The sequence below is a fragment of the Balaenoptera ricei genome, chromosome 15 (assembly GCF_028023285.1).
Source record: "Balaenoptera ricei isolate mBalRic1 chromosome 15, mBalRic1.hap2, whole genome shotgun sequence".
NCBI classification, from domain to species: Eukaryota; Metazoa; Chordata; class Mammalia; order Artiodactyla; family Balaenopteridae; genus Balaenoptera; species Balaenoptera ricei.
The window spans coordinates 72,289,395-72,315,144 of NC_082653.1; the positions used below are offsets into that span (position 1 = coordinate 72,289,395).

General features: G+C 46.5%; 1 protein-coding gene across 1 annotated transcript in view; it reads right to left on the minus strand.

Moving 5' to 3' along the window:
• Window positions 1-1,148: 1,148 nt before the first annotated feature.
• XPO6 (exportin 6) overlaps window positions 1,149-25,750 on the minus strand; it is a 113,251-nt gene continuing 88,649 nt past the window's right edge. Inside the window, exons 14-24 of the mRNA XM_059896570.1 lie at window positions 22,586-22,678; window positions 19,151-19,295; window positions 17,346-17,492; window positions 16,253-16,442; window positions 10,544-10,699; window positions 9,466-9,580; window positions 9,119-9,290; window positions 7,227-7,388; window positions 4,754-4,852; window positions 4,366-4,596; window positions 1,149-1,815 (exon numbers count right to left, since the gene is read on the minus strand). Of these exons, the coding sequence (XP_059752553.1) occupies window positions 1,714-1,815; window positions 4,366-4,596; window positions 4,754-4,852; window positions 7,227-7,388; window positions 9,119-9,290; window positions 9,466-9,580; window positions 10,544-10,699; window positions 16,253-16,442; window positions 17,346-17,492; window positions 19,151-19,295; window positions 22,586-22,678 (1,612 nt within the window). The 3' untranslated portion in view covers window positions 1,149-1,713. The remainder of the gene's footprint in view (window positions 1,816-4,365; window positions 4,597-4,753; window positions 4,853-7,226; window positions 7,389-9,118; window positions 9,291-9,465; window positions 9,581-10,543; window positions 10,700-16,252; window positions 16,443-17,345; window positions 17,493-19,150; window positions 19,296-22,585; window positions 22,679-25,750) is intronic.

Here is a 25,750-nt window from a genome sequence, read left to right on the forward strand (position 1 = left end):
TCCAAGGGTGGGGCCCAAAGGCGACCAAACCCATTCCCTCACCCCCTCCGTCGTTAGGCATTCAAAAAGCCCTTTCATAATCTCGGGCACAGGCAGCGCTCCCGGCCTTGCCTAGCAGGCAGGTGGGGTGGTGTTTATAGCCCAGGAATAACTGGATGCTACTTCCCTTCTGTAGAAGAGCGACTGAAGTTTCAATTCCCTCCTCTACGAACTCTGAACTGGGGCTAGCTGCAGCTGGGAGGCTGCGACTGACGCGGAGCAAGGGGCTGTGTGCACGTGTGCACGCATGCACACGTGCGCGCACACACACGTAGCTCAAAGCCGGCCCACGTCCCTACCCCCAACTAAAGATATTCTTATAAAGAAAGGCCTCGGAAGTAGAAGCTGTCAGCCCCCAACTCCCTCCCCAGTTCTGTCAATGAGTTCACATAACACCCCTACCCTCACTTTCAGGTGAGCAAACCTCTTCCTGCCAGGCGTGGTGTTCCTCGTTAGAAGCAACCCCAGTCCTGTCTGTCCAGTCCCTGTCACACCTCAAGCAGGAGGAGCTGCCGATCCGTTATCCTAGAAACTTCGAGGACAAGTACCATTTCTGCACATGAACAGCGGGTCAAGGCCTCACCTCTCCGACACACCAGCGAGCCCCTGAGTCCCACCCACTCCTCGCCCCTCACACGGCTACACCCTCCCCTCCCCTCTCCAACCCCCATTCTCAGACAATCCATTAAGAGACCTTCACCTCCCTGTTGTCCTCAGGCGAGACTTTGGTCCATTGAGGGGTCCACTCTCTGGGAGGGGGAGGAGTGGGAGCCCACGTTCTGAGAAGCAGGGGTGTGGACACCACCTGGACTCCAGGCCCACCTCCACCACTAGGGTAACTGTCAGACCAAGTCCCCCACCGTCCCTGAACTTGAGAACAGGGACCCTGCGTCTTCTCACTGTTAAAGACGTTGTCGAGAAGAGGACGGGATGTAAGTTAGTCCTCCTCGGAGGGGCTCCCCGTGGGCACCGACACAGGCCTCACCCCCTGCTGCCCTGCTCCCCGCCAGGACGCTCCCCTTCACCTGGATGCTGGCCCTTGAGGAAGTTTTGAGTGGAAAAGAAGCTCCCTAACCAGCGTTTATATAACAACAACATAAGCATTTTATTTTTTCATTAAGCTTCTTAGTTTCTTAGTATCACAATGGAATGATGAGAAAACAAGAACAAAAAAAAAAAAAACCCCATGGGTCTGCAAATCTCTGACAAACAGCAGAGACTTCAAGGCAATTGAGGGGGAGGGAGGGAGAGGCTTGACAGAAGTGCCAAAGTAGTTCCAACATCATGCCTCTCCTTAGCCGGCTGGGCCGGGAGGGGTGGGGAGGTGGAATGGTGAGAAGGTGGCACTGTCACAGCTGTCCTTGGCGTTTCTGCCTCGTGACTGATACACGCATGATCTGCACGGACCACCCCACAAGGTTTCCCGTTGCCTCCCTGGTACCTGGCCGCATGATCCCTGCCTGCTCCAAACCCCGGGACACCCCGGAGCCAGTTCTGCTGGGTGGGTGGCAGGAGAGGAGCGTGGAGTGGGTTGAGGGCAGGCGACGCCGCTCCGGGCGTGAGAAGCCGAGGAGCGGCCGAGGCCCGTCCGGGAGACACCCGTGGCAGCAGGCGGAGGTGGTGCAGGTGGCGGCGGCAGGAGTCCACGTCTCTTGGGCGGTGAGCAGGCCGCGCCTAGAGCTTCACGGTGCCGGGGGGCAGGCTGTCGTTGCAGAGTCTGTAGTAACGCAGGTCGTTGACCAGCCTGTGCACACTCTGGGTGAACGAGGGCAGGTCCTGGAAGGCAGGGGCACAGCTGCAGCCCAGCCCCACCCAACACCCCAAATCACCCCCACCCAACCAGCCACTCCTGTCGCACAGGGCGTCCGGAGCTCTGAGAACATTTGACAAAACGCGAAACTTCACTCATTCTTGCCCCACGTGTCAGCAAAGGCACAGTGGGAGAAAAAGAACAACAGCTGATACTGCCCTAGTGCCCACCACGTGCCAGGCCCTGTCCCAAGCAATTCAGAGACAAAAGTAATTTAATCCTCACTGCCAGCCTGTGGTGCAGGTTGTTAGTACCATCATTTGAAGGATGAAGAAAATGAAGCGCGGACAGATTAAGAAACCTGCCCCGGGTAACACAGTCAGGAAGGGAGGGGATCTAGACTGGAGTCGCTCCCGAGCACTGATACGGCTCCCCTCCACCACAGCCAGCCGAGCCACATCTGCAGAACCCTTCTCCACCCAGGGCTCCAGGCAGGCTCTGCCAATCAAGAGTCACAGTGGCCCATATGTCTCATGACACCTAGCCTGCTAGGCCGCAGAATAGCAGAATACAAACAGAGAAGGCCCCTCACAGCAGGAAGCTCAAATTCAACCATGGACCACTACAGGACCACCCGAGGTCTGCTTCTTCATCTTTGGATTGGGATTACTGAAGGCTGGATTGCAGATCCACAGGCAAAGTAACATCAACGGTGCCTGTCCACACCCCCAAGGCCTGGCTAACCTCTCCTCCTCTTCAAACTTTAGCTCAAAGCCTGCCTCTTCCAAAAAGGCCACTCGGATACGTCCTATTTCCTGGCTCCAGCGGGCTAGGTCGGCGCCTCTGCTCCAAGCTCTCTGAGGCCCTTGGCTCACCCTGCCTGTGGACAGTGAGGGCAGGCTCTGGAGCCAGAAGCCCCAGCTCCAGATCCCGCTTCCTGGCTCTACCAATCCCAAGTTCTGTAACTGCCAACCAACTGCTGCCCTTTCTGAGCCTGGGTTCCTCTGTGAAGTGGTGTTAAACAACAGGACCTACACTTCAGAAGGCTGTTGGAAGGCTAAAAAAAAGCTGAGGCAAATAAGGTGTTTGGTTCAGTGTGGTCCACAGAGGGCGCTGTTGCCCATCTTCCCAGCAGGACTCCTTAAAGGCAGGCAGGCACGAGCTCCTGGACACCTGGCACAGGGCTGGAGAAGAAGCCAGCTTAAATACACAGTGGATGGATGAATGAATGAATGTAGGCGCTGATTCCTTTACTTATTTTATCCTCAAGAAAACAAACCAAGGCATATTTTTAAAATCAGTGGCGCCCAAATGCCAAATTCAAATGTCTTGAATGGAACACGGCAGTACATTTCTGCATTTTTAATAAGCACCCCAGGTGCTCTGATGCATACCTATCAATAGCTTTGAAAACCACTGCTTTAAATCAAGAAGTTGACTGAGAATGACATCATTAGAAACTGATCATTAAATATTAGGATTTGGCCTCCAGGATAAGGATGACAAAATACCCAACTGGCTGAAGTGAACTTAATGAAGCTCAGGAGAAAACAAGATCAACGCCAGGGAGAGAAAGATTCCAGACAAGGGAAAACAGGAGCTGAGTCTAAGAAAGAACTACCTTGACACGTATCACAGACGAGACAAGCAAGGAAGACGAAGAGTTTGCTACAGCAAGAGCAACACGCAACCCTGGACGCTGAAGTGGAACGTGGACGGGCTGTTCTCGCACGGCGGTCGGGTCAACACCACCAAGAGGATGTGGGAGAAAGAGAAGGTGTCACTGCATCAAGTGTGAGTGGCTGAAAGACGAAAATTACTTATTCGATAGGAAAAGTTCCAGGAAGAGCCTCTTGGCGGGCGAGCAGCCAAGACTTAGCAGCTGAAACGGGAAGGAGGAGGACAGGTGAGGGCCCAGCAAGGAGGCCCCAGGACAGGAGAGGCTGGGCACCACGGGACCCGGACACACTAGCAACGATGGCTTCACGGGCATCCACAGGCCTCACCACCCCAGTTCCCACTCAAGGGGCTGCCCAGGCGGAACAGCCCACCTGACCGGCTCTGGGTGGACAGTGGGAGGCAAGAGCGTGAGCGCTGTGAGGCTCCTCCCAGGGCCTGGCAGCAGGTCAGCCCCGCTGAGCCTGGCATCTGGAAGAGCCCAGGGCCCCACCGCTAACCCCTGGTGCTTGGGCTCCCAAGCACCAATCTTCACGGCCTGTCTGCAAGTCCGGGCTGTACTGGCTCACGACCCAAAGGAAACAAGAGCTGGGCCCCAGTCAGAGGTGGGCTCGACAGAGTGTAAAGAAGCTGAGACAAATCAGGCGGACGGCTGGGGCCAGAACCGGGCCCAGTAGCTGAGACGAAGAATATACGTGCTGCAGAGGCCACCACTGGGGGACAGCGTGTGCCCCTCAATCCAGCCACGGCACCGAGTCATCCAGGAGCCGCACAAGCTACAGTGGAGCCGCCGGGGGCACAAAGCACGCGCGAGGCAGCCTGCCCCCTCCTCTCGGAACAGGTGCCAGGCTTGAGAGCCCACGCCTGCCCTCCCTTTAGCCTGGCCTCTCTCTCCTCACCCGATCCATCTTGAAATTCCGCCCCAGCACATTTTTCTGGTTGGCATCCACACCGTCACAGCTGGTCAGGAACTCTGGGAGGAAGGCCGCGAAAAAGCCATCGAAGTCCACAGAGGCCATGTTGTAAATGGCGATGCCAATCTCCTCCTGCAGGAGGTCGTGGGACTTGTGAACCAGGACCTGGAGCAGCACGTTCACAAACTGAAAGAGCATGGTGGTCCGGAAGATCTTCTGCAGACAGAGAGGGAGCAGGGTGAGCGAAGGCCGGGCGGGCTCCCTGCCTACTTCCCGTCGTGCTCCGCAGCCACTGACCTGAGGAGGGTGGCCTCGGCCTGGGCCCACGACACCTCTGATGAAGAAACCTTCATCTGGGAGCTGGGGCACTTACCTTGTGGTACAGCTTCTGCTTGGTGTTGAGAGTCTCCAAGTAAAAGAGATTTTGTTTAAATAGGTGGATGTCAGGCTGGAGAAAGGACTGTCCAAAAGCCTAGGAAATAAGACCACCATTTTATAAGCAGCCTTTCAACACCCTCAGATCCAGCCTTTCTAGGGCACCTCCCTACGCCCAAAGAACTGACACTTGGCGGCGGTTCCCCACGCTGACGCAGGGCGGGGGCACCTACTGCCTCATTCTCCTGGCCTGTCTGGTCAGATCTTTGGAACGCTCCTGTGTAGTCTGAGCTCCCAAGTCCTCCCCACTGGGCCTCACTTATTTGGTCTCATCTTGCACCTTTTGTAATTAACCTCCACACCTTCACAGGATCTGTCTTTGAAGGAAGCAGCTAACACCTCTAGGCAAGTACCTCAGCCGTCTTAGCAGATACCAGAGGCTGCCCTCCCCGCCTCAAGCCAACCACTCGCCCGTAAGCCACCCTCTCCTTGGCATCCCAGGTCTTATAAACCACAAATCCTTGAAGGCTCCTTCACACCTGGCTGCCTCTGCCTTAGGGTTAAGCAATAGCAAGTTTTTAAACTGCTTTGCAGTTTCTGGGCTGTGGAAGTTTCCAGTTCACCCCGCACCCCAAACACAAAGAGCCCTGCTCCCCCAGAAAGTGACGGAGGAGTGGGGGAGGCGAGTGAAATGCAAACCCAGTGGTGGGCAGGACACTCCCCAGAATAAGCCGGTGATGGCCTCGTCATTCTGTCCCTGGGCTCCTAAACTATGAGAAGGGGGTCTTATAACCCCTGCTGTAGTGATAACATCTCCATGATGCCCAATTGTTTTATTTAGTTTTTAAAGTCGGGTTTATTGAAGTGTAACACAGAGTGAAATTCACCCTTTTGAGATTCACCATTGTGTAATTCTGACCAACACACAGAGTCATCTAACCACCACAACGATCAGAACAGAACATTTCCTTCTCCCAAAAAGTTCCCTCGTGCCCCCTTTGTGGTCAGTCCTCTCCTCTTACCCCGAGGTAACCACTGCTCACTCTCTGTTCCCCTGGATTTGCCTTTTCCAGAACATGTGTCATATGATGGAATGGAATCAGCAGTATATAGCCCTTTGGAGCCGGACTCTTACACCTGGTGGAATGTATTGGGAGGTCACTGTGTTGTGCGAATGAGAACAGGTTCCTTTTTACTTGCTGAGGAGCAGGTGCCACAGTCTGTTTATCAAGCCACTGGCTGATGGATATTTGAATTGTTTCCAGCTTTTGGCAATTATGAAAAAAGCTGCTATAACATCTGTGTATAGGTTGGGGGGAATATATGTTTCCATTTATCTTAGGTAAAATATTTAGAGATGGGATTGCTAGATCACATAGTAATTACATGTTTAACTTTATAAGAAACTGCCAAACTGTGAAGCTGTTTTCCAAAGTGGCTTTTACCCGCCCTGAGTGGAGGACCAGCCATCAAAAGAGTCTTGAAAGCAAGGACAGAGTGGAAGAGGGAGGTAGGAGGGGAAGGAGAGAAGGCACTTGAATACTCCAAATCCAGGCCCGTGATGGGGTGTCAGAGATGGAAGTGCATGAAAATAACTGCAAAGACCAGGGGTGCGACATCCGCTCTTCCACACAGGGAGAGCGCGTGAGCGTGTGTGTGCGCGCACGCTGGGAGGAAGCCGAATGGAAGAACGGTAGAATCCCGCTGGTTTCCCCGTGACGAAAAGCTAGCACTGAAAATCCAAAAAATAAAAATAACTCTCTACTTCAGCCGAGGCTTAGAATAAAAAAGTTGTACGACTGAGTGCAGAACAAGGAGTGCGCCTGGAAGCGGTCCCTGAGCAGCCGGCCACGCCGGCACGGGGAGGCCGCCCGTCTCCCACAGTGGTGTGTGCTCAGCCCCCAGAGCTCACTCTCTAGGGTTTAACAGTTGCACTTGATCAGAAAGGGAGACAATCACAGGGCAGTGTTTCTCCCGACATGGTACAAGCCAGAATTCTCTCTCAAAAATGCAGATCAACTAACACAGTGCTGCAGGTAAGGAGGGCCCCAGGTGGTCCTGACGTGGGCAGCCTCCTCACACGTGGGGCAACTCTGCTATAAGGCAGAGGGAACTGAGACGTATCCAGCATCCTGGGTGCCAGGAACGCTGTGTACACTCTCATTTAACCCCACAACAAACCCACGAAATAGGCACTATTATCCCTACTTCACAGATGGAGAGACTGAGGCTCCAAGACGTTAACTAATTTCATAGGTACTAAGAGGTAGAGCTGAGCTTCAGACCCAAGACCACGAGGCTTCAAAGTGCCACTGCGTGGCGCCTGCTGCAGTGGCCACATTAGAGGCAGTGGGACCATATGCCACAGAAGCAAAGCAAGGGACAGTCGGCCAGTGGACCCAGGTGGTGTCCAGAATGATGCGTGTCTGTTCCTGGATCACAAGGCAGCCTCACCAGCTCTGCCCCATTACCTGCATGATGGCACTGAACTGAGGCTCATTCTCCATCTGCTCCTCAGCAATCCCCCTCTGGACACTGGCCAGGACGGTGGACCTGAAGAAGTACCTCCAGTTGTGATGCAGCGTCCGGAAAAGGAGCTCAAACAGCTCAGCCTTCACATCAGGGGAGGGGCGCTGCGGAGACACACACAGACCCTCAGACCTTCAGGGAGCCACTCACAGCCTGGGCCCAGAGCAGCAAAGAGGCCTGAGAGATGCCTCCTAACAGCCAGCAGCGGGTTGGCTTTCCACCCTCACTCTCGTCCTGTCAAGCCCCCTGTGGGCCAGCAGTTCAAACGAGGAGTTCTTTGGCAGAGACATGGTCACAGTTGAGACACACAATGCCTGGGTCGGTGCCAAGGGGCCCTTTTTCTTTTTCTTTTTTTTTTTTTTTTAAAGAAATTCACGTTCTTTATTTATTTATGACTGTGTTGAGTCTTCGTTTCTGTGCGAGGGCTTTCTCTAGTTGCGGCAAGTGGGGACCACTCTTCATCGCGGTGTGCGGGCCTCTCACCATTGCGGCCTCTCTTGTTGCGGAGCACAGGCTCCAGACGCGCAGGCTCAGTAATTGTGGCTCACGGGCCCAGTTGCTCCGTGGCATGTGGGATCTTCCCAGACCAGGGCTCGAACCCGTGTCCCCTGCATTGGCAGGCAGATTCCCAACCACTGCGCCACCAGGGAAGCCCCCGGGGCCCTTTTTCTGATGGAAGCACTCAGCTTTTTAAGCCAAGAAAAAAAGGCTACTAAATGGAAAACAATTAGGAATATGGATTTCCTGCTGAGCAAGCAGCTGACCTGATCTGTCACATCTTCTTGGTGGTGCTGTTCCTTTGTCAGTATAAAAAAAAAGCTGTCCCAGCTAACCTGTTGGTCTTATGCAACCTCTGAGGATAAAGACAAATAAGAAGGCTTAAAAGAGGTTCTGCCCTCCATAGAAAAGGAGTTTAAAGAGCACTTAGAAACCACCGACAGCAGCGTTAGAGGGCCTCCGGGTGGAAGCAGCACCCCGGGGGAGGCACAGTGTGGCGCTAACTGCTCTCCCAGCCTGTCTCCTTTCTCAGGCAAGAGGAGGGGGTGAGGGAGGCAGGCTCAGCAATAATTTTCACATTTATCCAAAAATCTCCAAGTCACTGAAGAGCACGACAGGTCACATTATTCCACAGGTCTCGGCAGAATTAAACATTATAAGGCCCAGATCTATTTAATGCAGCTTTGATTAAAGTTAAATTAAGACCAGGGGGCACCAACTTCCATGGCAGGAATCCTCAGAGGGCGCAGGTGTGTTTAATGATGCAAAGCAACTGGACTTACTTAAGCCTTAGTTTGGGCAGTTAGGAAGGTTAGCCCTTATTTACGTAACTATTACAGAAAACTTAAGTTAAATATATATTTATTCTGAATTTTGTCATGCTGAGTGGCTGTTTTCTAAGAAGGACAAAGAGCTTTCTAATGATGAAAGCTTTGAATGGTTCTAAGAACTTGTTTTGTATCCTTGAGATCATGAAAGTTCTTAATAGGAAAGTGTTATGAAGTGTCATTACTACAACATTTGTTATGTTTGCTGGAGAAAACCATATATTCACCTAAAGTTCTAAATTATTTGCCATGGGACACTGATCTTACTTACCAACCAACCTTGTGACAACCTGTTATGCTTACACTAGATTAGTTCTAATTAACTCAACCAATATAAAAAAAACCATACCAAGCTAATGGCATTCTTTCTCAGAAAAAAAATTATTTTATAAGAAAAATAAAATAACTAACAAATTAGCTTTAAAACACAACCCATTTTCCTCAATATTTCATTCCCTCCCCCATCTCAGGCAGGAGGCAGCACAGGGGACCACCCCAGCCCCTCATACCTCGGCGATGATGGGATACACCTGCTCCATGCACAGGGAGATGATACTGGGGAGGAAGGGCTTGAACACCTGGCCAGGCTCCTGGACCACCACCTGCAGGATCTTCAGGAACTTCTCAACCACCCGGCAGCCAGTACTGCCTTCGTGGAGGATGCTCTCGGCCAACTGTTCTCTGCAGACAGAGAACGCACACAGTAGCCAAGAAAACGTTTCTCTGGGGAGCAGCATGAAAACCAACACTTGGGGCAAGTGAAGGAAAGGAGCAAAAAGTCCCACACTTTGTAGCCAGGTCGCACCACTGCTCATGTGGAGTCTGAAAACCCTGGACACAGCGGGTCTGTGGTTACCTGGTAAACATATTGAGGAAAGTCTGTATGATCTGCTCAGTGAAAGGCACGCCCATCTGTACTCTAAGGCCTCGAAACAGAGTGAGGAAGAAACTCAGCATCTCATCAGTCACATCTAAATAAAGGGACAAAGCAAATGATCAGAGGCACGTACACAGGGATAAACAGAAGCCCTTGGCTTGATGCACTTCCTTCTGCAATCTGCACTATCCTTTCTCTCTAAGGCTTCCTGCTGGAAGAAATTTCCCCAACACCATCACAGCCAATGACGGAAAGTGGGAAATGATTAAGGATGTGCTGAGAAAACTGCTCTGGCACAGAGAACTCTGCCTGATGGCTCACGATAGGAAAAGAAGGTCATCTCGAAGCCGCCCTCACTGCCCAGCACCCAGCGCCACGCAGAATTCTCACTGCAGGTGGGTTATTCTGTACTTGCTGATGCAACTACTGAACTGGGTCAGCCCCTGAGGGCTTCAGCCACTTCTCTATGACTGATAATCTGCAGTTGGGTCCAGGGTCAAGTGGCTGAAAGTGGACAGTGAGGGTGTACTCAGATTGCATGGCCCTGGGCTATTAAATAGATTAACTGCAGAAAATACTGGTTACATTTAGCGTGGCTCCACTTCCAGATCTAAACAATCATATTGTACAGTACGCTCTGGCTTGAACCACACACACTCAGGGGCAATCTGAGTGACTGAGAAGCCCTGGATATTTCTCTCATAAGACTGACAAGACCACTGTAAGTGGTCATGAAAGCCAGGCGAGTACATCCAGAGACCCAGAGAGAGCCTCTCTGAGTGACAGTGACAGTGTGCGGAGGTGAAGCATCTCAGCAAAATCCACCTTGCCATGTAAGTAAATAACTATCAGAAAAGTTCTCTGTCCCGCTGCAATGCCCCTCTTACTCCCATCCATTCATGTTCCCAAGTGACTCAGCGACACACGACATAACCGCCCTCCGCCTTCACCATCTAGGCCAACCCCACCGACTGACTTGGCCTGCCCTGCAGAGCTAAGCAGTTACTCTGGTCCTTGTCAGCACCACCCAGCAGTGAGGCCTGCGGCCAGCTCCTACCTGACTGATGGATAAAAGCTGGAAAGAGGGCCAGGGAGACCTGAACGGATTCCTGCAGGGACTGGTAGCAGATCTGTCGGGACTTGGTGGATTCCCCGGAGATATTCTCCACGATATCTTCTAAGACACTAAGTGTCTGGTGGATAATCACCTTGGCTGCAAACCAAGATTAAGTTGCCTGTTATGACTTGTCTGAGGATAAACAGGGTAAGAGGGAACACAGGGAAGGGGAAGAAACCTGCAAAGTTATTCAGAGGACAATCACACAGAAGTCTCTCTTGAGTGAGTTATCAATCTCTCTCTGTATCTCTCTTTCTACATCCTTTTCTTCCTTTTTTTGTTCCCTTTTTACTGTCAGGACTCCAGTTGCCTGCCAGCCAGCCTGCTCAGTTTTTTGCCTCTATTCTGCCTCTATCCACCTGAAACATGTCCACAGAGAAGATGAAATGTCCCTCAGGTTAGGTGTCTTGGACTTAATCAAGACTGCAAGATGGTGAATAGACCAGTGAGAATGTTAAGTGTCACAAGGTAATCATCACAGGCAAGAATGGACACATGCAGATCAAACACCCTCCTTCAACTCCAGACATGGCTCCAGCCCGGTAATCCACACAAGCACCTGCCATGCACATCTACTGCTGCTGTGTTAAGGAATCAACTGCCTGATCAACCCTTGGTCTATTGGGCCTGAGGGCCTAAAAAAATATATACAATTATTGTTATTATGTTGCATTATAGTATATTGTAATATATATTGTATTATATGTTACTGACAATAAATACTTCTAACAATCCCCTGATGTAAGAGCTCACTGATGACTCCATACAGCACACAGGGGAAACAGAGGCAGTGGCTAGCAAACAGGCAAGATCTCAGAGGACAGAGCAAGGGCCTGGGTCAGAGGGGCCTGGATGTGAATTGCACGTGGTCAACACAGCTACACATGGGGGCAGGATCCTCATCGGTACACCAGGGTTGGCCAATAGCCCCCACCTTTGCAGGGTTGCTGTGAGGATTAGAGACAAGGCTCAGAATGATTCTCGCAAAGCACCTGACATATCAGGAGATCCAGCACAGGGAAGTTGTCACCACTCCCTAGCACCTGTGGGGTTTCTCTTCCCACCGGCTGCCTCAAGAAGCCCCACAGGGCTCAGCCTGAGCTTGACAGACTTGACCCTGGCGGAGCTCCAGAGGAGGAACCGGAGCTGGGCTGAGAGCCAGCCTCCACCTGTTAGGGCTCTCCGGGTGGCCCTGACCCCGAGCCCACCAGACTCTGTGAGGGCTGCAGCAGCTTCCAGGGAAGGGGATAGCAGAAAGAATCCAGGCTTTACAGGTGCATGGGACCAGATCTGACTCCTGACTCTGCTTATTCTGAATCTCGGTTTCCTCATCTGAAAACATGGAGAGATGATACCACCTTACTCATAGGACTGGGCATGAAAGAAGACAATGGCTCGCAACAGGCCTGGTCCACTCAAGGCTGGTCACAGGGATGCTAGAAACTGAGCTCCTGAAGAAGCCATTCACTCACAACACTACCAGCACACGGATGCTCACTGAGCCAGAAAACTGCACCTGGCAGACGCTTCCCCAAGAACACACAAGGCACAGGGAAGGCAAACAGAGTCAAGAGACCAAAATCTGACCTCTGATGTGAGTGTATTTAAACAAGAACCAAGATTTATTCACAAAAATGTGCAAATGGAAAACAAAAAGCACAATTAAATATGCAATAATAGGAAAATGGATTAAATATGCAAAAATTGGAAATATGTAAATTGGTACTTCCACAGGATAGGATGTTATAAAACCATTAAAAACACTGCTTTCAAGAAGAAAGGCTAATTAATAATAATAAAAAAAAAGGGGGGGGGGCTTCCCTGGTGGCGCAGTGGATAAGAATCCACCTGCCAATGCAGGGGACACGGGTTTGAGCCCTGGTCCGGGAAGATCCCACATGCCGCGGAGCAACTAAGCCTGTGTGCCACAGCTACTGAGCCTGCGCACTACAGCCCGCGAGCCACAACTACTGAGCCCGTGTGCCACAACTACGGAAGCCCACGCACCTAGAGCCCGTGCTCTGCAACAAGAGAAGCCACTGCAATGAGAAGCCTGCGCAACACAATGAAGAGTAGCCCCCGCTCACCACAACTAGAGAAAGCCTGTGCTCAGCAACCAAGACCCAACACAGCCAAAAATAAATAAACAAACAAACAAATAAATAAATTTTTTTTTAAAAAAAGAAGAAGAAGAAGAAGAAAGGGGCAATGTGGTGAAGAGCAACGGATCTGGAGCCAGTCAGACCTAAATCACACTCCTGACGCCACCACTTTCCCTGTGATCCAGAGCAATGTACACCTGGCAGGCCTGGGGTGGGGGGTAGGGGGTACGGGATACCTTTATTGTGGAGAGATTGGCAGACACTCCCTGAAGCTGGTGATCACACTGAGCATCGCCAATAATGGGATAAACAGAAGCGATGCAGTGGAAGTACACGTCACCACCTAGCTGGTGTTCCTGCCAAAAACTGCTGGAAACAACCAGACAGAATAAGATTATGGGACTTTCTACAAGAAAACAGGTCTGGACGCTTTAAAAATGTCAATGTCATGACAAACAAAAACTAGGAATATTTTTCTTTATTAAGAAACTAAAGAGATGTGACAATCAAATGTACCTCATGATCCTTGAAGGTATCCTTTTTTAAAAAGCAAAAAAGGACAGTTTGATAAGAACTAGGGAAAATTTAAATGTGGTCTATATATTAAACAACATTATTGTAACAATGTTCCACAGCTTGGTTGGCTGTGTTAATGGTGTTCTGGTAATGTAAGAGAATATCTTGTTCTCAAAGATAAAGGTTAAGTACTCAGGGATAAAGTGCTGATGTCACCAACTTCCTTTAAATGGCTCAGTTAAAAAGAAAAGGTGTGTGTGAGGTTGGGGAGAACACAAATGTGGCAAAATATTAACTGGTGAATCCTGGTGAAAGATATCAGTTTCTCATTTACTTAATCTTTTTAAAAAAATTTTTTTATTGAAATATAGTTGATTTACAATGTTGTTTTAGTTGGAATGGGGGTTTAATTCTGTTTTACTACCATGTATTTTCTTGGCTGCTTTGGGTCTTCGTTGCTGCACGTGGGCTTTTTCTCTAGTTGCGGCAAGCGGGAGCTACTCTTTGTTACAATGCGTGAGCTTCTCATTGTGGTGGCTTCTCTTGTTGCGGAGCACGGGCTCTAGGTGCACAGGCTTCAATAGTTGCAGCACGCAAGCTCAGTAGTTGTGGCTCGCGGGGTCTAGAGCACAGGCTCAGTAGTTGTGGCGCACGGGCTTAGTTGCTCTGCAGCATGTGGCATCTTCCCGGACCAGGGATCGAACCCGTGTCCCCTGCATTGGCAGGTGGATTCTTAACCACTGTGCCACCAAGAAAGTCCCTCGTTTACTTAATCTTTTAACTGTTCTGTAGGTTTGGAAATTTTTCAAAGTATAAAGTTGGGATAGGAAAAACTTTCCAGCCTTCATTTCACCACTTGTAGAATGAGGATAACAAGACATAGCTCAAAGGGCTATAGGGGAAAGCTAGATGAAATAACGTATATAAAGTTCCCAGCCCAGTGCCTGGGACAGAGTACACACTCAACAAACGTTAACTATGTTTTTCATTATGTTTACTGTGGAAATCATTATGCTATTCAGCAAATATTTCCTCACATGGTGGCAATCACACTTCCCACTTCCTCTGAAGTTAAGCCCTGGCCCTATAACCATTCACTCTGGCCAATGAAATGGGAGTGGAAATGACAAGCATCACTTCTAGGCAAGAGCTTTAAGAATCACTGCACAATTCGCCATGTTCCTTTCCCAACGTAAGCACAGACTACAACCGAGCCATCATCAGCCTGGGTCCCCGAGTGACTAGAATAAGAAAAACCTCCCCAAACCCCTGATGCAAGCTGGACACATAGTAAGAGCAAGAAAATAGATGTTCTCCCTGCATTAAGCCCCTAAGCTTTGGGGGTTGTTTGGTACCACATAGCATAACCTAGCTTATGCTACCTGATATAAGTACATGCAAGATAAAGTGAGAAAAGACCATTAAGCTTTATAAAACATGATTCCACAATAGCTGTATGGAACCCCTAGGCAGGTTACTCAATCTTCACATACCTTAGTTTCCTCATGGATAAAATCAGGATAATTAACAGTACTTAACTCATAAAGCTGATACTAGAATTAGATGAATTACTGAATGTAAAACACTTGGAACGAGATTCAGACAAATACCAGATTTTGAAGGTTGATGTTGGCACAGCCAGAGATTTGATGAGGATGTAAGATCGCCGAGGCAAGAGCCTGGCACACAGGATGCCCTCATTAAGCCAGCCATTCTTATGCAGCTATATAACTATAAAATACTCTTACAAACAGAAAAGGGAAGACAATGAGGAATTAAACCTTAGCTAGACCAGGAGTCAGGACAGGTCTGCAGGGGGAGCTATCATGCCCCACCATGTATTACTGTCAATTACTCCAAATAGGAAGGTGTTACCTACTTATCCTGCAGGAAGAAGAAAATTATTCTCCCACCTGAAGACAGTCCAGCCAATCACAGACTGTAGCAGCCTAACCAGTGAGAAGTCTTTATACTTTGGACTCCCAGGTTCCTCCAATGGACTCTGGTTATTACAGCCCCTAGCAACTCCCCCTTTTACCCTATAAAAGCAAGTTCCCCTTCCTAGTTCTTTGGATTTGCCTATGGTCTGCCATAGTCCTCATATCCTGAGAACTCCAATTCCTCTGGCTATTCCCGAATAAACTCACTTTTGCTGGTAAAATAATTGGCTATTACGGTATATTATTATTAAGGTTGATAACAATAAGATGGTTAAAAAGGTTACTTTCTAAAATACTAAAAATAGTGAGATTTAAGAGTTTCTTTTTCCATCTGTATACCATTCTAGTATTTTTGTACAATTAGCATATGTTATTAATATTCCTAATTATAAAAGTAATGCTTTTTTTAAAGAATGTTGAGTACATATGACTAACATTTCACAAAGCATTTTTGTTGCTATCAGCAACGTTCTATTATTTTCTTTCTGTGAAAATAGACTGTATTTTCAAAATATTTCTTTAATATTTGTTATTTCAGGAAGATTTTTCAGAGAAAGCTGATGCCTTCTACTTGAACTATTGAGTTTTCTTGATTCTTTTTTTTCCTCCTCCTTTAATATAAACAATCAAACTTGAAGATACCAAGCTCTTTCAAAGCCTCTTAAATATATTTGGAGAAAGGTTAGAAACGGTTTCAAAAGATAGTTTCATGCTTCCCAGTGTGTAGAAGTGAACTGCTTTGATTGCTTATACAAGTATCTGAAATGGATCAAGAATCACTGTAGGATGTTTACCCACGGAAGGCATCATCAAGTAATGCCTTTAAATGGATGTTTTCCTTATTTTGGACATTTTAAATAAGAGACGGGGGCAACCTGCATTCAGGAAATAGGTTCATCTGATGTGTTCACTGAATTCCACAGGCAAACAGGATTCTACCCCCGAGTACGACTCTGCTCCTTAGCAGCTGCGTGACTGTGGACAGATGAATTCACCCATGAGCCCCAGATGCAAATCCCATCTGCCACAAAGGAAGAATGATGCCTGCCCTACCTATCTCCCCAGGCTGCCCCTGCCTAGGGGCCACTTACTGTCATCCAGGGGCATCTTCCTCTGCGGGGCGACAGCATTGGGCTTCAGGTTGTGATAATCCCGGGAGAGCGCAGAGATGAGGCTGGCATGGTTGATGGAGCGCACAGGCCACTGCTGCTCATTCTCTGGGAGGTTTGGCCATGGAAGCAGCAGGATATTAGAGAGGGCTCGGCACACCAACACCTGAGCCTGGAAGAGACCCCAAGGCATCCATCAGAAGTTTACGAGCAACGTGGGCAGCAGAGGGGCTGTGCCTGACACAACCTTCAGTACCTACCGCACACAGTGAGCTCAGGCCTCAGGCTCCTTTCTTAAAACCTGGGCCTGGGACTTTGGTCCAACTCAGATAATCCAGGGAGAAAAGAAAAACTGAGGCAAAAACACCAAATCTGGGTCTAGCACATCTCAGGGCCAGCCTCCACAATCACTCTTAGTGCTGGCACTTCCCCTCTAATTCAGTACTTGAAGCATCACAGAGGGAAAAATCACAGACACTGAATCCAACCTGTCCCTCAGCTGCCGGCTTCTGACACCCTCCGAGAAGCTACTCACAACAGTGCTGGTACGAGTCTCTTACAGTCAATGTGCCCTTGGCGTCAAGTCAGAAGCAATACATTCACATCCCAGGTGCTTTTAAGTAACTGCTTGGACTGCCCTATGACCCCACCCCTGTTTTGTTGTTTTTAAACTTCTAGCCTGAGCCTCCGGGAGGATTTTAGGAGAATATACTTGTCTGGAGTGTCTCAACCCTAAGAAAACAAACATTTAACAACAAAAGCAGACTGTTTTAAACCAGAAAGAATGCAAAGAGGACTCTCCCAACACCAGCCAAATTGCCAGCTCTCAAAGCAGCACAATCTCCACGCCTCTTGGGAGGAACATTTTATGTGTGAATCAGCACACTGACTGTGTTAGGAAGGTCATGACAGAGAGCACTGAGGCTGCATCGGTGCCATGCATATAAGAAATCCATCTATGTTAGCACAGCCTGTAAGCTCTAAGTGCAAAAAGAAAGGCTAGACTCTTCTCCTCAGCTTCCCTGAGCCTGAGCCACACGGCTCTGGGGACCCCAGGGTAGCCCTGAGGCCTCACCTTATCAACCAGCCGCTGGGCAGAGGCATCGGTGATTCTGTTGAATAATTTCTGTACTGCGGGGATGCTGATCAGAAAGACAGGTCGCACAGTGGTGGCCAGTGAGACCAGTAAATGGCATGCAGATAGCAGCAATTTGTCTTGGACCTGGCGAGGGAAGAGGACATGATATGTCAGCTCACAACATCTCCTGTGAGACTGGTATTAGAAGAACTTGGTGAGGCAGCCACGAGCTAAATATGGCTCTTGGATGCCAAATTATACCACCTAGGCTCTGGCTCAAAGAGCTTTTCCTATAATGATGCCCAGCAACAAGGCATCCTCTTCCTTGCCACATCCATAGCTCCTGCCCTCAAGCCAGGACCACCCCCCCGTGCCCCCCCCCCCAGTTCCTCCCATTCTCAGTCACCGGCATCTTTGAGCTCAGTCACTTCTCAGCTCAAGAATCTACAGTGGCTCCCGTCAGCTCTTAAATCACATGGCAAACTCCTTGGCATATCATTCAAACAGCTGGGGATTGTTCATCTCGCTCTTCTTGCTCCAATCAAGCCAAGATCTCCCCCCACCGCTTTCTGCACTCCATCAATTGCACCAGGCTCGCCTACTTCCTTCACCTCAACATGCCAATCAAAACCTTGGTTCACGTACCATTCTATCCCTTTCAAATTAGCAAAAGAGAAGACTCTTTGAAAACAGGACCTAATGCTAGTAAGACTGTGCTGAAAACAACACACCAAAGAGTCAGTGGCACGTAGAATAATTTAGGGAAAAAAATTACATAATTTCCTAGAATCACAAAATATCCCTAACTTTTAACCCTATAATCCCACTTGTTCTAAGAAAATTACCTAAAAGGACAAAGCTACATTCATGAGTACACACATTTCAGAGTTATTCATTACAGAGTGACTTTTTATCAAGCGGAGGCAACGTAAAATACCAGCAATGGGTAGGTAAGTTTTGAAACAACCCCTCACAGGATATCATAACTCACTGACAATTACAAACATAACAAAAATTTACAGAAAACAATACCGTGTTCTGTTAATAGTGGTACAGGATGCCATGTATGATTAAAACTACTGCCCCCCCCACCCAAAAAAAAGAAAGAAAGAAAAGAAAAAAAGTATATGCTTTAGAAATATAAATTGGTGGTCTTCTTGGAGGACGACTTAGAATCTATCAAATTTTACATGGATATAACCTTCGACCCAGCAATTACACTTCCAGGAGTCTACCCTACAAGGATGTACACACAAGGATCTAATGTCCATCAACAGAAAAATCATTATACGCCCCCACTACAGAATAGCGTTGGTCAATTTGAAAAACTGAACTTGCTCGACATGTGTAAAGGTCTCCGAAGCATAATGTTAAGCAAAAGAAGATATCTGAAGATATCTCTCCAACTATCTACAAACTTTTACTTATGCAGTATGTGAAAACAGGAAAAAGTCTGAAGGATATACAACAAACTGTTGACAGTGCTTCCCTTGGAAAGGAAAATGTTTTGAAGGTAGGGATTAAAGAGTACCATAATTTTTTAGTCTGTATATTGGAACAGTATTTTACTTTTTGACAATGAGCATGTATTCATGTGGGACTTAGAGAATTGAAAAAATAGTTGTATTTGAATTTGTATGGACTACAACTAAAAAGGAACATGAAATACACATAGTTCTATCACAGCGGTTAAGAACTGGGTCCAATGCTTTGTGGTATTTTAATGTTATAAGAAACGGGTATATGAACAGAAGGACAGACGTGGAGTTAGAGAAAAGGTGCAGCCTTTGCTGTTTCAAGACCTTGGTGCTGATCAGGGGTGTGACTGCATCCATGGTGGTGGAAATGAGCGTAACGAACTGCTGCGTATTCTGCCGATGAGCCTCGCTGCAGTACTGTGCTAGCCAGTGAGAGTAAGCCTGCAGAGCAGCCAGGGACTGAGCGTGCCTGCGAAAGGAGAGAAGACGCGATTTTAAAGGTTATGCTCAAAATATATTATCACTAAACTTGTTTCCACAGGAGGGAAGAATTCCATCCATCACATTTACTATTCTAGGACACGCGTGAAAGTGTGGAAACCATTTACTTGCCTCACGTAGTACCTAAAAGTTAAAACCCATCGTCTAAATATTGCCACCATTGCCTGGAACACAGAAGGCAGTTGGTAAATGTCTATCAGATCTCATTCAACCTTTCTGTGACACACGTGAGCTCAGCCGAGAGAATGGTAAATAATAAAAACAGAATCAAAGAACTTAAGTGATAATGTGTTGACTTGGGAACTAGTAAGAATTTTATATCCATAGCTACAAATCAGGATGTAGAAAACTACCAGGAATTATAGTTTTATAAATAAGCTTTGATATGAGTCTCTCAAGTTTAAGCTTCCATCATACCATACATGGTATCTGGCTAGAGGCTTGAAGTAGCAAAGACTATGTTTGGTTTCTGCCAATTTTGTACTGCACCATACACACAACAAAATATACATCATAAAAGCTCAAAATTCATCAAAGATAATAAATAATCAATCTTTTTAAAAGTGAGGCAGTTGTCTCAGAGCTTACAAAACACCAGACCTTCTAATAAACCTAAATGGGTTATTTCTCCCTTTTCTGAAAAAATTAGTAAGCAATCTTGGGGTGATACTTTGAGACTCTAAATAAATATACCTTTCCCCAACGAACACCCATTGAGGAACCCTGCCTAAATCATTCTTACACTGGTGGTTGCAAACTAGTGGTTTTTCTACTTCTTTCTTTTTCTGTTCATTAGCTGTACTCTTCTGTAAAAAACAGCTTTCCCTCCCTGATCTTTTTCTTTCTTTTAAATTATATGGATGCCTTATATTCAATATGTTATAACTCATTATTTCTTGATGATCACACTGTCAAGTCTGACCAGGAAAAACCCTTTCAAGCTAGTCCCTATATCCTTTTCGTATGTTCCCAACCTTCCTTACTGACTCAACAAGATTCTCCAGGGTCAACCTGCCCCAGACTTGGAGCATTTCTCCAAGGAACTCTGGTCCCTTTTGATGGAGAATGTATTTTAGAAACCAAGAGCCCGAGTACTAGAGGTAGCATTGCTACTGGAGTGCCACTGCTTCTAGGAGCTTTCAGTGGATGTAGCTAGGTTATAGGCAGACACTATTTAAAATCAAACTCAGTATCAACAATCCCAGGGCAAACTGACCTCAAGTGCCTCTAGATACGACGCAAGAAGGACATGTCATCACCTATGCAGTATTCTTGCTAAAATGTTTAACCTCAATCGAATACAGAGAAAAACAACTAGACAAATCCAGATTAAGATTTTCTTAAAAAAAAAAAAAAAAAAAAAATTAGGATCTGGATCTCCAGAAAGTCAGTCTCTCTCTCCACCCCACCCCTCCCAAACACGCAATTTGGGGAACTGGTCTAGGCTACAGGAGACACACATAATGTGTGACTCATTAGTTAGAATTCGGATCCAAAATATGTATGTCTATAGATATATACGTAAAAAGGACATTCTTGGGATAATTAGGGAAATTTGAATACGGAATATATATACATATACACTTAAAAATAGGAGATGACATTACTGTATCTATGAAAGTTTTTGAGTATTGATAATGGTATTTTGGTTACATAGGAGAATGTTCCTAGGAGATACATGCTGAAGGATATACATGTGAAGTGATGTGTTGTCTGCAATTTATTTTCAAACAGTTCACACACAAAAAATATATGTGTGTGCACTTGTGTATACAGAGAGAAGCACAAGAAAAAAAAAAACATGATGGCGCAGTGGTTAAGAATCCACCTGCCAATGCAGGGGACACGGGTTCGAGCCCTGGTCCGGGAATATCCCACGTGCCGCAGAGCAACTAAGCCCGTGTGCCACAGCTACTGAGCCTGTGCTCTAGAGCCCGCGAGCCACAACTACTGAGCCGATGCACCTAGAGATTGTGCTCTGCAACAAGAGAAGCCACCGCAATGAGAAGCCTGGCAGTGCAACGAAGAGTAGCTCGCCACAACTAGAGAAAGCCTGCATGCAGCAATGAAGACCCAATGCAGCCAAAAATAAATAAATAAAAATAAATTTATTAAAAAAAACAAAACAAAAAACAGCAAATGTGGCAAAATATTTATCATTGATGAATCTAGCTTGAGAGTATAGTATATGGGTGTTCATTCTATTTTCCCCTTTTCTATAGATTTGAACTTTTTCAAAATAAGTTAGGTAAGAGAAGGTACTTAAGTACCTTAAAGTAAGAAAATATAAATATTATTTATATTTAAATATAAATAAGACTCTCTTTCTATTATTTATCTAATTTGAAGCTCAAGAATGCTCTAGAACAGGGGTCAGAGACTTTTTCTGCAAAAACCAGAGTATAAATATTTCAGGTTTTATAGGCTATCCACTCTTGTTCAGAACTATTCAACTCTGCCACCGTAGTGCAAAGCAGCTCACAGATAATACGTAAATGAATGGGCATGGCTGTGTTCCAATAAAACTATTTACATAAGCTGGCAGTGGGCTGGATTTGGCACAGGCCATAGCTTGCCAACTCCTGCTCTAGTCTAGAGCAAGCCTTCTGGGCAGTGTAATCTCTGGGATATGGCCCCATCTCCAGTCCCCATTCCTCTATCCCTTCCATATGTCACTTTCCTAATGGCTTTTCACTGTCTGTAAAGTTTCTCAAAGTGTGGTCCCTGGATGCCCCGCTTTCAAAATCACTTGAGGTTCTTGTTTAATATGCAAATACCCGAGGCTTATGCCATCCTGCTACAATCAGAATCTCTGAGGGAATATGTTTCCCAAGCAATTCTCCTGTACCTTACAGTTTCAGTCACTGGTCTACAGGGTAAGAGTCATGGCATTCAAGGTGAAACACTTAGCCCTAACATGCCTATCCAGCCCCGCCTCCCGTCACACCAACTGCTCACCACATCCCTAACTGTGTGACTCTGGAACACTTCTGTGGCTTGGCTTGTGCTGTTCTTTCCTCCTGAAATGCCTACTCCATATACCTTCTGCTGCCAGCTCTCATCTGCCCGATGAATTCCATTCACTCCAACCACCCCGGCCCCGAGATATCATCAAACAATCTTTCTCTTTCTAGGTTTCGAGGTGGGAGATTTTCATCTTTTCATGGCAGCCACTACAGTCCCTTTTTATCTGCAAAATCATTTGGGGCCAGACAACAAAGTCTTTCTGAGAATACACGAACATCTAACTATACTTACACATCAATGAGATCAGGCTTCAATACTGATGGCACGGCAGTCTCAATGTTGTACAATTTTATCTGAGATCCATACAAAGTGACTTTGACCAGCCTGTTGGCAAAGAAGAATACAAGAAAAAACATTCAGTTTATGGACTAAAATAGACAAAATGGACTAGGTACCAAGGTCTCGAGGACAGACTTCTTTTCAATCAAAAAGAATCCAGACCAGGTCTTCAATTTTATCCCAAAGACATAATCTGAGATGTGCATAAAGATTTATATACTAAGATACCAACTAAAGCATTACTTACATTGAAAACAATATAAATATCCAACACAGAGAACATAATGTAATGTAACAATATATACAATAAAAATGATTAGGATGGAAACTTTTATGCTATGTGTATTTTACCACAATAAAAAAAATTAGAAAAAAAGTGAATGTTTCAGGCGGATAAGTATATGACAAAGAAAATACAGCAAAATGTTCACTGTAGAATCTATGGGTATTTCCTACACAATTTTTTAACTTTCTGAAGAGTTGAAATGGGGTTGGGGGTTGGGAGGCCACAAAAGTTTCTAAAATAGATTAAGGTATTTTTAACTTCAAGCACAATTCTTTGAGAAGCAAGTTACTGAGCCCACTGGTTGCCCAAGGGCTCACTATTTATCAGTACAAACGAACGTTAAATACAGTAACTAATAGCCAGCTCTAGTGGGAAATGGGAAATGCATCTTTCATTAGAGACAGACATTCCTTTCTGAGTAAACATAAACAAACAAACCAAAAAAACTAGAGACCTGGCTAGGTTCTCTCTGTGCTTACTCTGTAAGGAAACCTGGGAGCAGGTCTGAGGGGGACGCCAGGGAAGACAGTGCATGTTTCTCTCCCCCAATCCAACAGTCAGGAGAGTCTCAAACTTCACTGAGCATAAGAATGAACTGGGGAACTAATTACAAATGCAGCTCGCTGGTGCTGCCCCACAGACTGACTATAGCATTGAGGGGGGTCTGGAAATGTGCATCTTTGAAAAGCAGCCAGGGGACTCTGATGCATGTGGATCATACTCTGAAAAATGCTCCTCTCTGATGGCGGGGAGAAAGCAGGACTTTGTTAAAAAACCACAAGCTTGAGCCACAAGTTATTCAGGGTTGGGGAGCAGTCAGAAAGACGTATTTCCAGTCAGTCAAGGAAATAAGGGTAAAAGAGCCAAGGGTTCTCAATCTGAAGTCCTAGGAAGCGGGGTGTGGTGGTGGCAATAACTAGGCATCAAATCAGTCACCATCAATAAGTAAGACGCCAATGCGCAGCCAGTATTTAATTCTTTAAGCTGCCCCACATTTTTCACATTCATACAATAAGTGTACAGTTCAGTGGTATTAAATATATTCACAACGTGCTACCACCCCCACCATCCATCTCCATCATGCTTTCATCTTGTAAAATTGCACCTCAGTACCCATTAAATAATAACTCTCCATACCCCTGCCACCCCGGCAACCAGCCTTCTACTTTCTGTCGCTATGATTTTGACTACTCTAAGTACCTCATATAAGTGAAATCATACCGCATGCGACTTTACATTCTGTTTATTCATTCAACAGCATTCTTTAACGTTGTTCTACACTAAAAATGAACATCTTTTAATATTTCTATGTTTAGCAATCTTAATATTAGGTTTGTTTTATGTAACCTATAAGTGAAAACACTGCTAATCACAGTGGCTATTAAGATCACATAGCCATAACAAGGAGGCTTCTCTCACACTTTATTCTAAATGAAGACAAAACAGCAAAGTATCTTTACGGACTGAGCCTGAAAACCTAAGCAGTGCACAAAGATGTATATATAAGGACCTATAAAATAGCAATCCGGGATCTCTGAACAGTCATCTCACTATGAAGTTGAAATGACTGATGGATATAATATATTGCTTAAGTTTAAATTAAATATAGATTTCAGACAGAAGGACATGTTCTATTCCTACTAACCATCAGCGGAAACAGGCCTAGTGCAGGAAAAAGAGGAAAAAGAACTTGAAGTAGAAGCTCTGTGGTTTGGAAAGAGCACAGTATTTGGACTCAGGAAACTGGTTAAAGTACCTGTGCTCCCACTCATGAACTGTGTGACCTGAGGTAAGGCACTCACCCTCTCTGGGTCAGAATTTACTCAGATAAAATGACAATACCTGTCCCTCAAAGTACAGAATGAAAGAAAATGTACAAAATTACTTTTGAAAATTTCCTACTCCTGTATGCTGCTTTTATTATTAATATTAATCTGGCTTTTCAAGATTTATTTAAAATTCTTAGTTATCGCTGCTTTTAAGCTAAGAGTAACAGTTAAAAAAAAATCTGGCATGCAAGTAATTAGGCTTGAGCCCCAGCTACCCCTCATGTGTTACCAACGATACAGCTACTGGGTAAATGAAAGCACCAGGTGTCTCTCAACTTTCGGCTGGACCCACACCCACCCAGTTTTGATCGAATCAACTCACTGGTTACCTTGAAATGATCTGAAAACCTCCTGTCACTTTTATTTTAAGCATATGACTTTTTAAATGTATGACTTCATGAGAAGGGAGGGGGCAGACTAGGTAGTAGGAAATGGTCTCCAACAAATGCAGCCGTAAACCCTGTGGGGGACCCTCAAGGAAGAAGTAGTAAAAGGAACTTGGTGGTGGGAAGGCTGGGATCCACCCCTCAGGTCAGGCTTGGAAGCTGCCCAGTTTCAAATCCTCAGGATCCTAAGAGGACTGGAAAAACCAGTCCCATTCTAAAAGGACCAGAAAACGTCCCACCTCTGGCATCTGGCTGCCTACTCTGGCATCTGGCTGCCTACTCGGATAGTGCCTACTGCCTACTTGTTTGTCCTTTTATTAATACGGCTTTCTTCATGTCTCTTTATGACCTCACCTGGTTTCTTCTGAGGTTATTCCTGTCTTTAAATATGAGATCTTCTATGAAATAACAGCTTATATTTACTGTTTGCTACACACTAGGCCCTGTGCTCAGTGCCTTACCTCATGTAATTCTCACAATACACCTACAGGATTCTACGTCCACTCCATTTTACAGATGAGGGACCTGAAGTTCAGAGAGGGTCAGTGACTGCTCCACACTCCCCTGTATGTGGCAGAGCCTCAATTCACCTGGCGCCAGAGCACAGCTGCCTGGC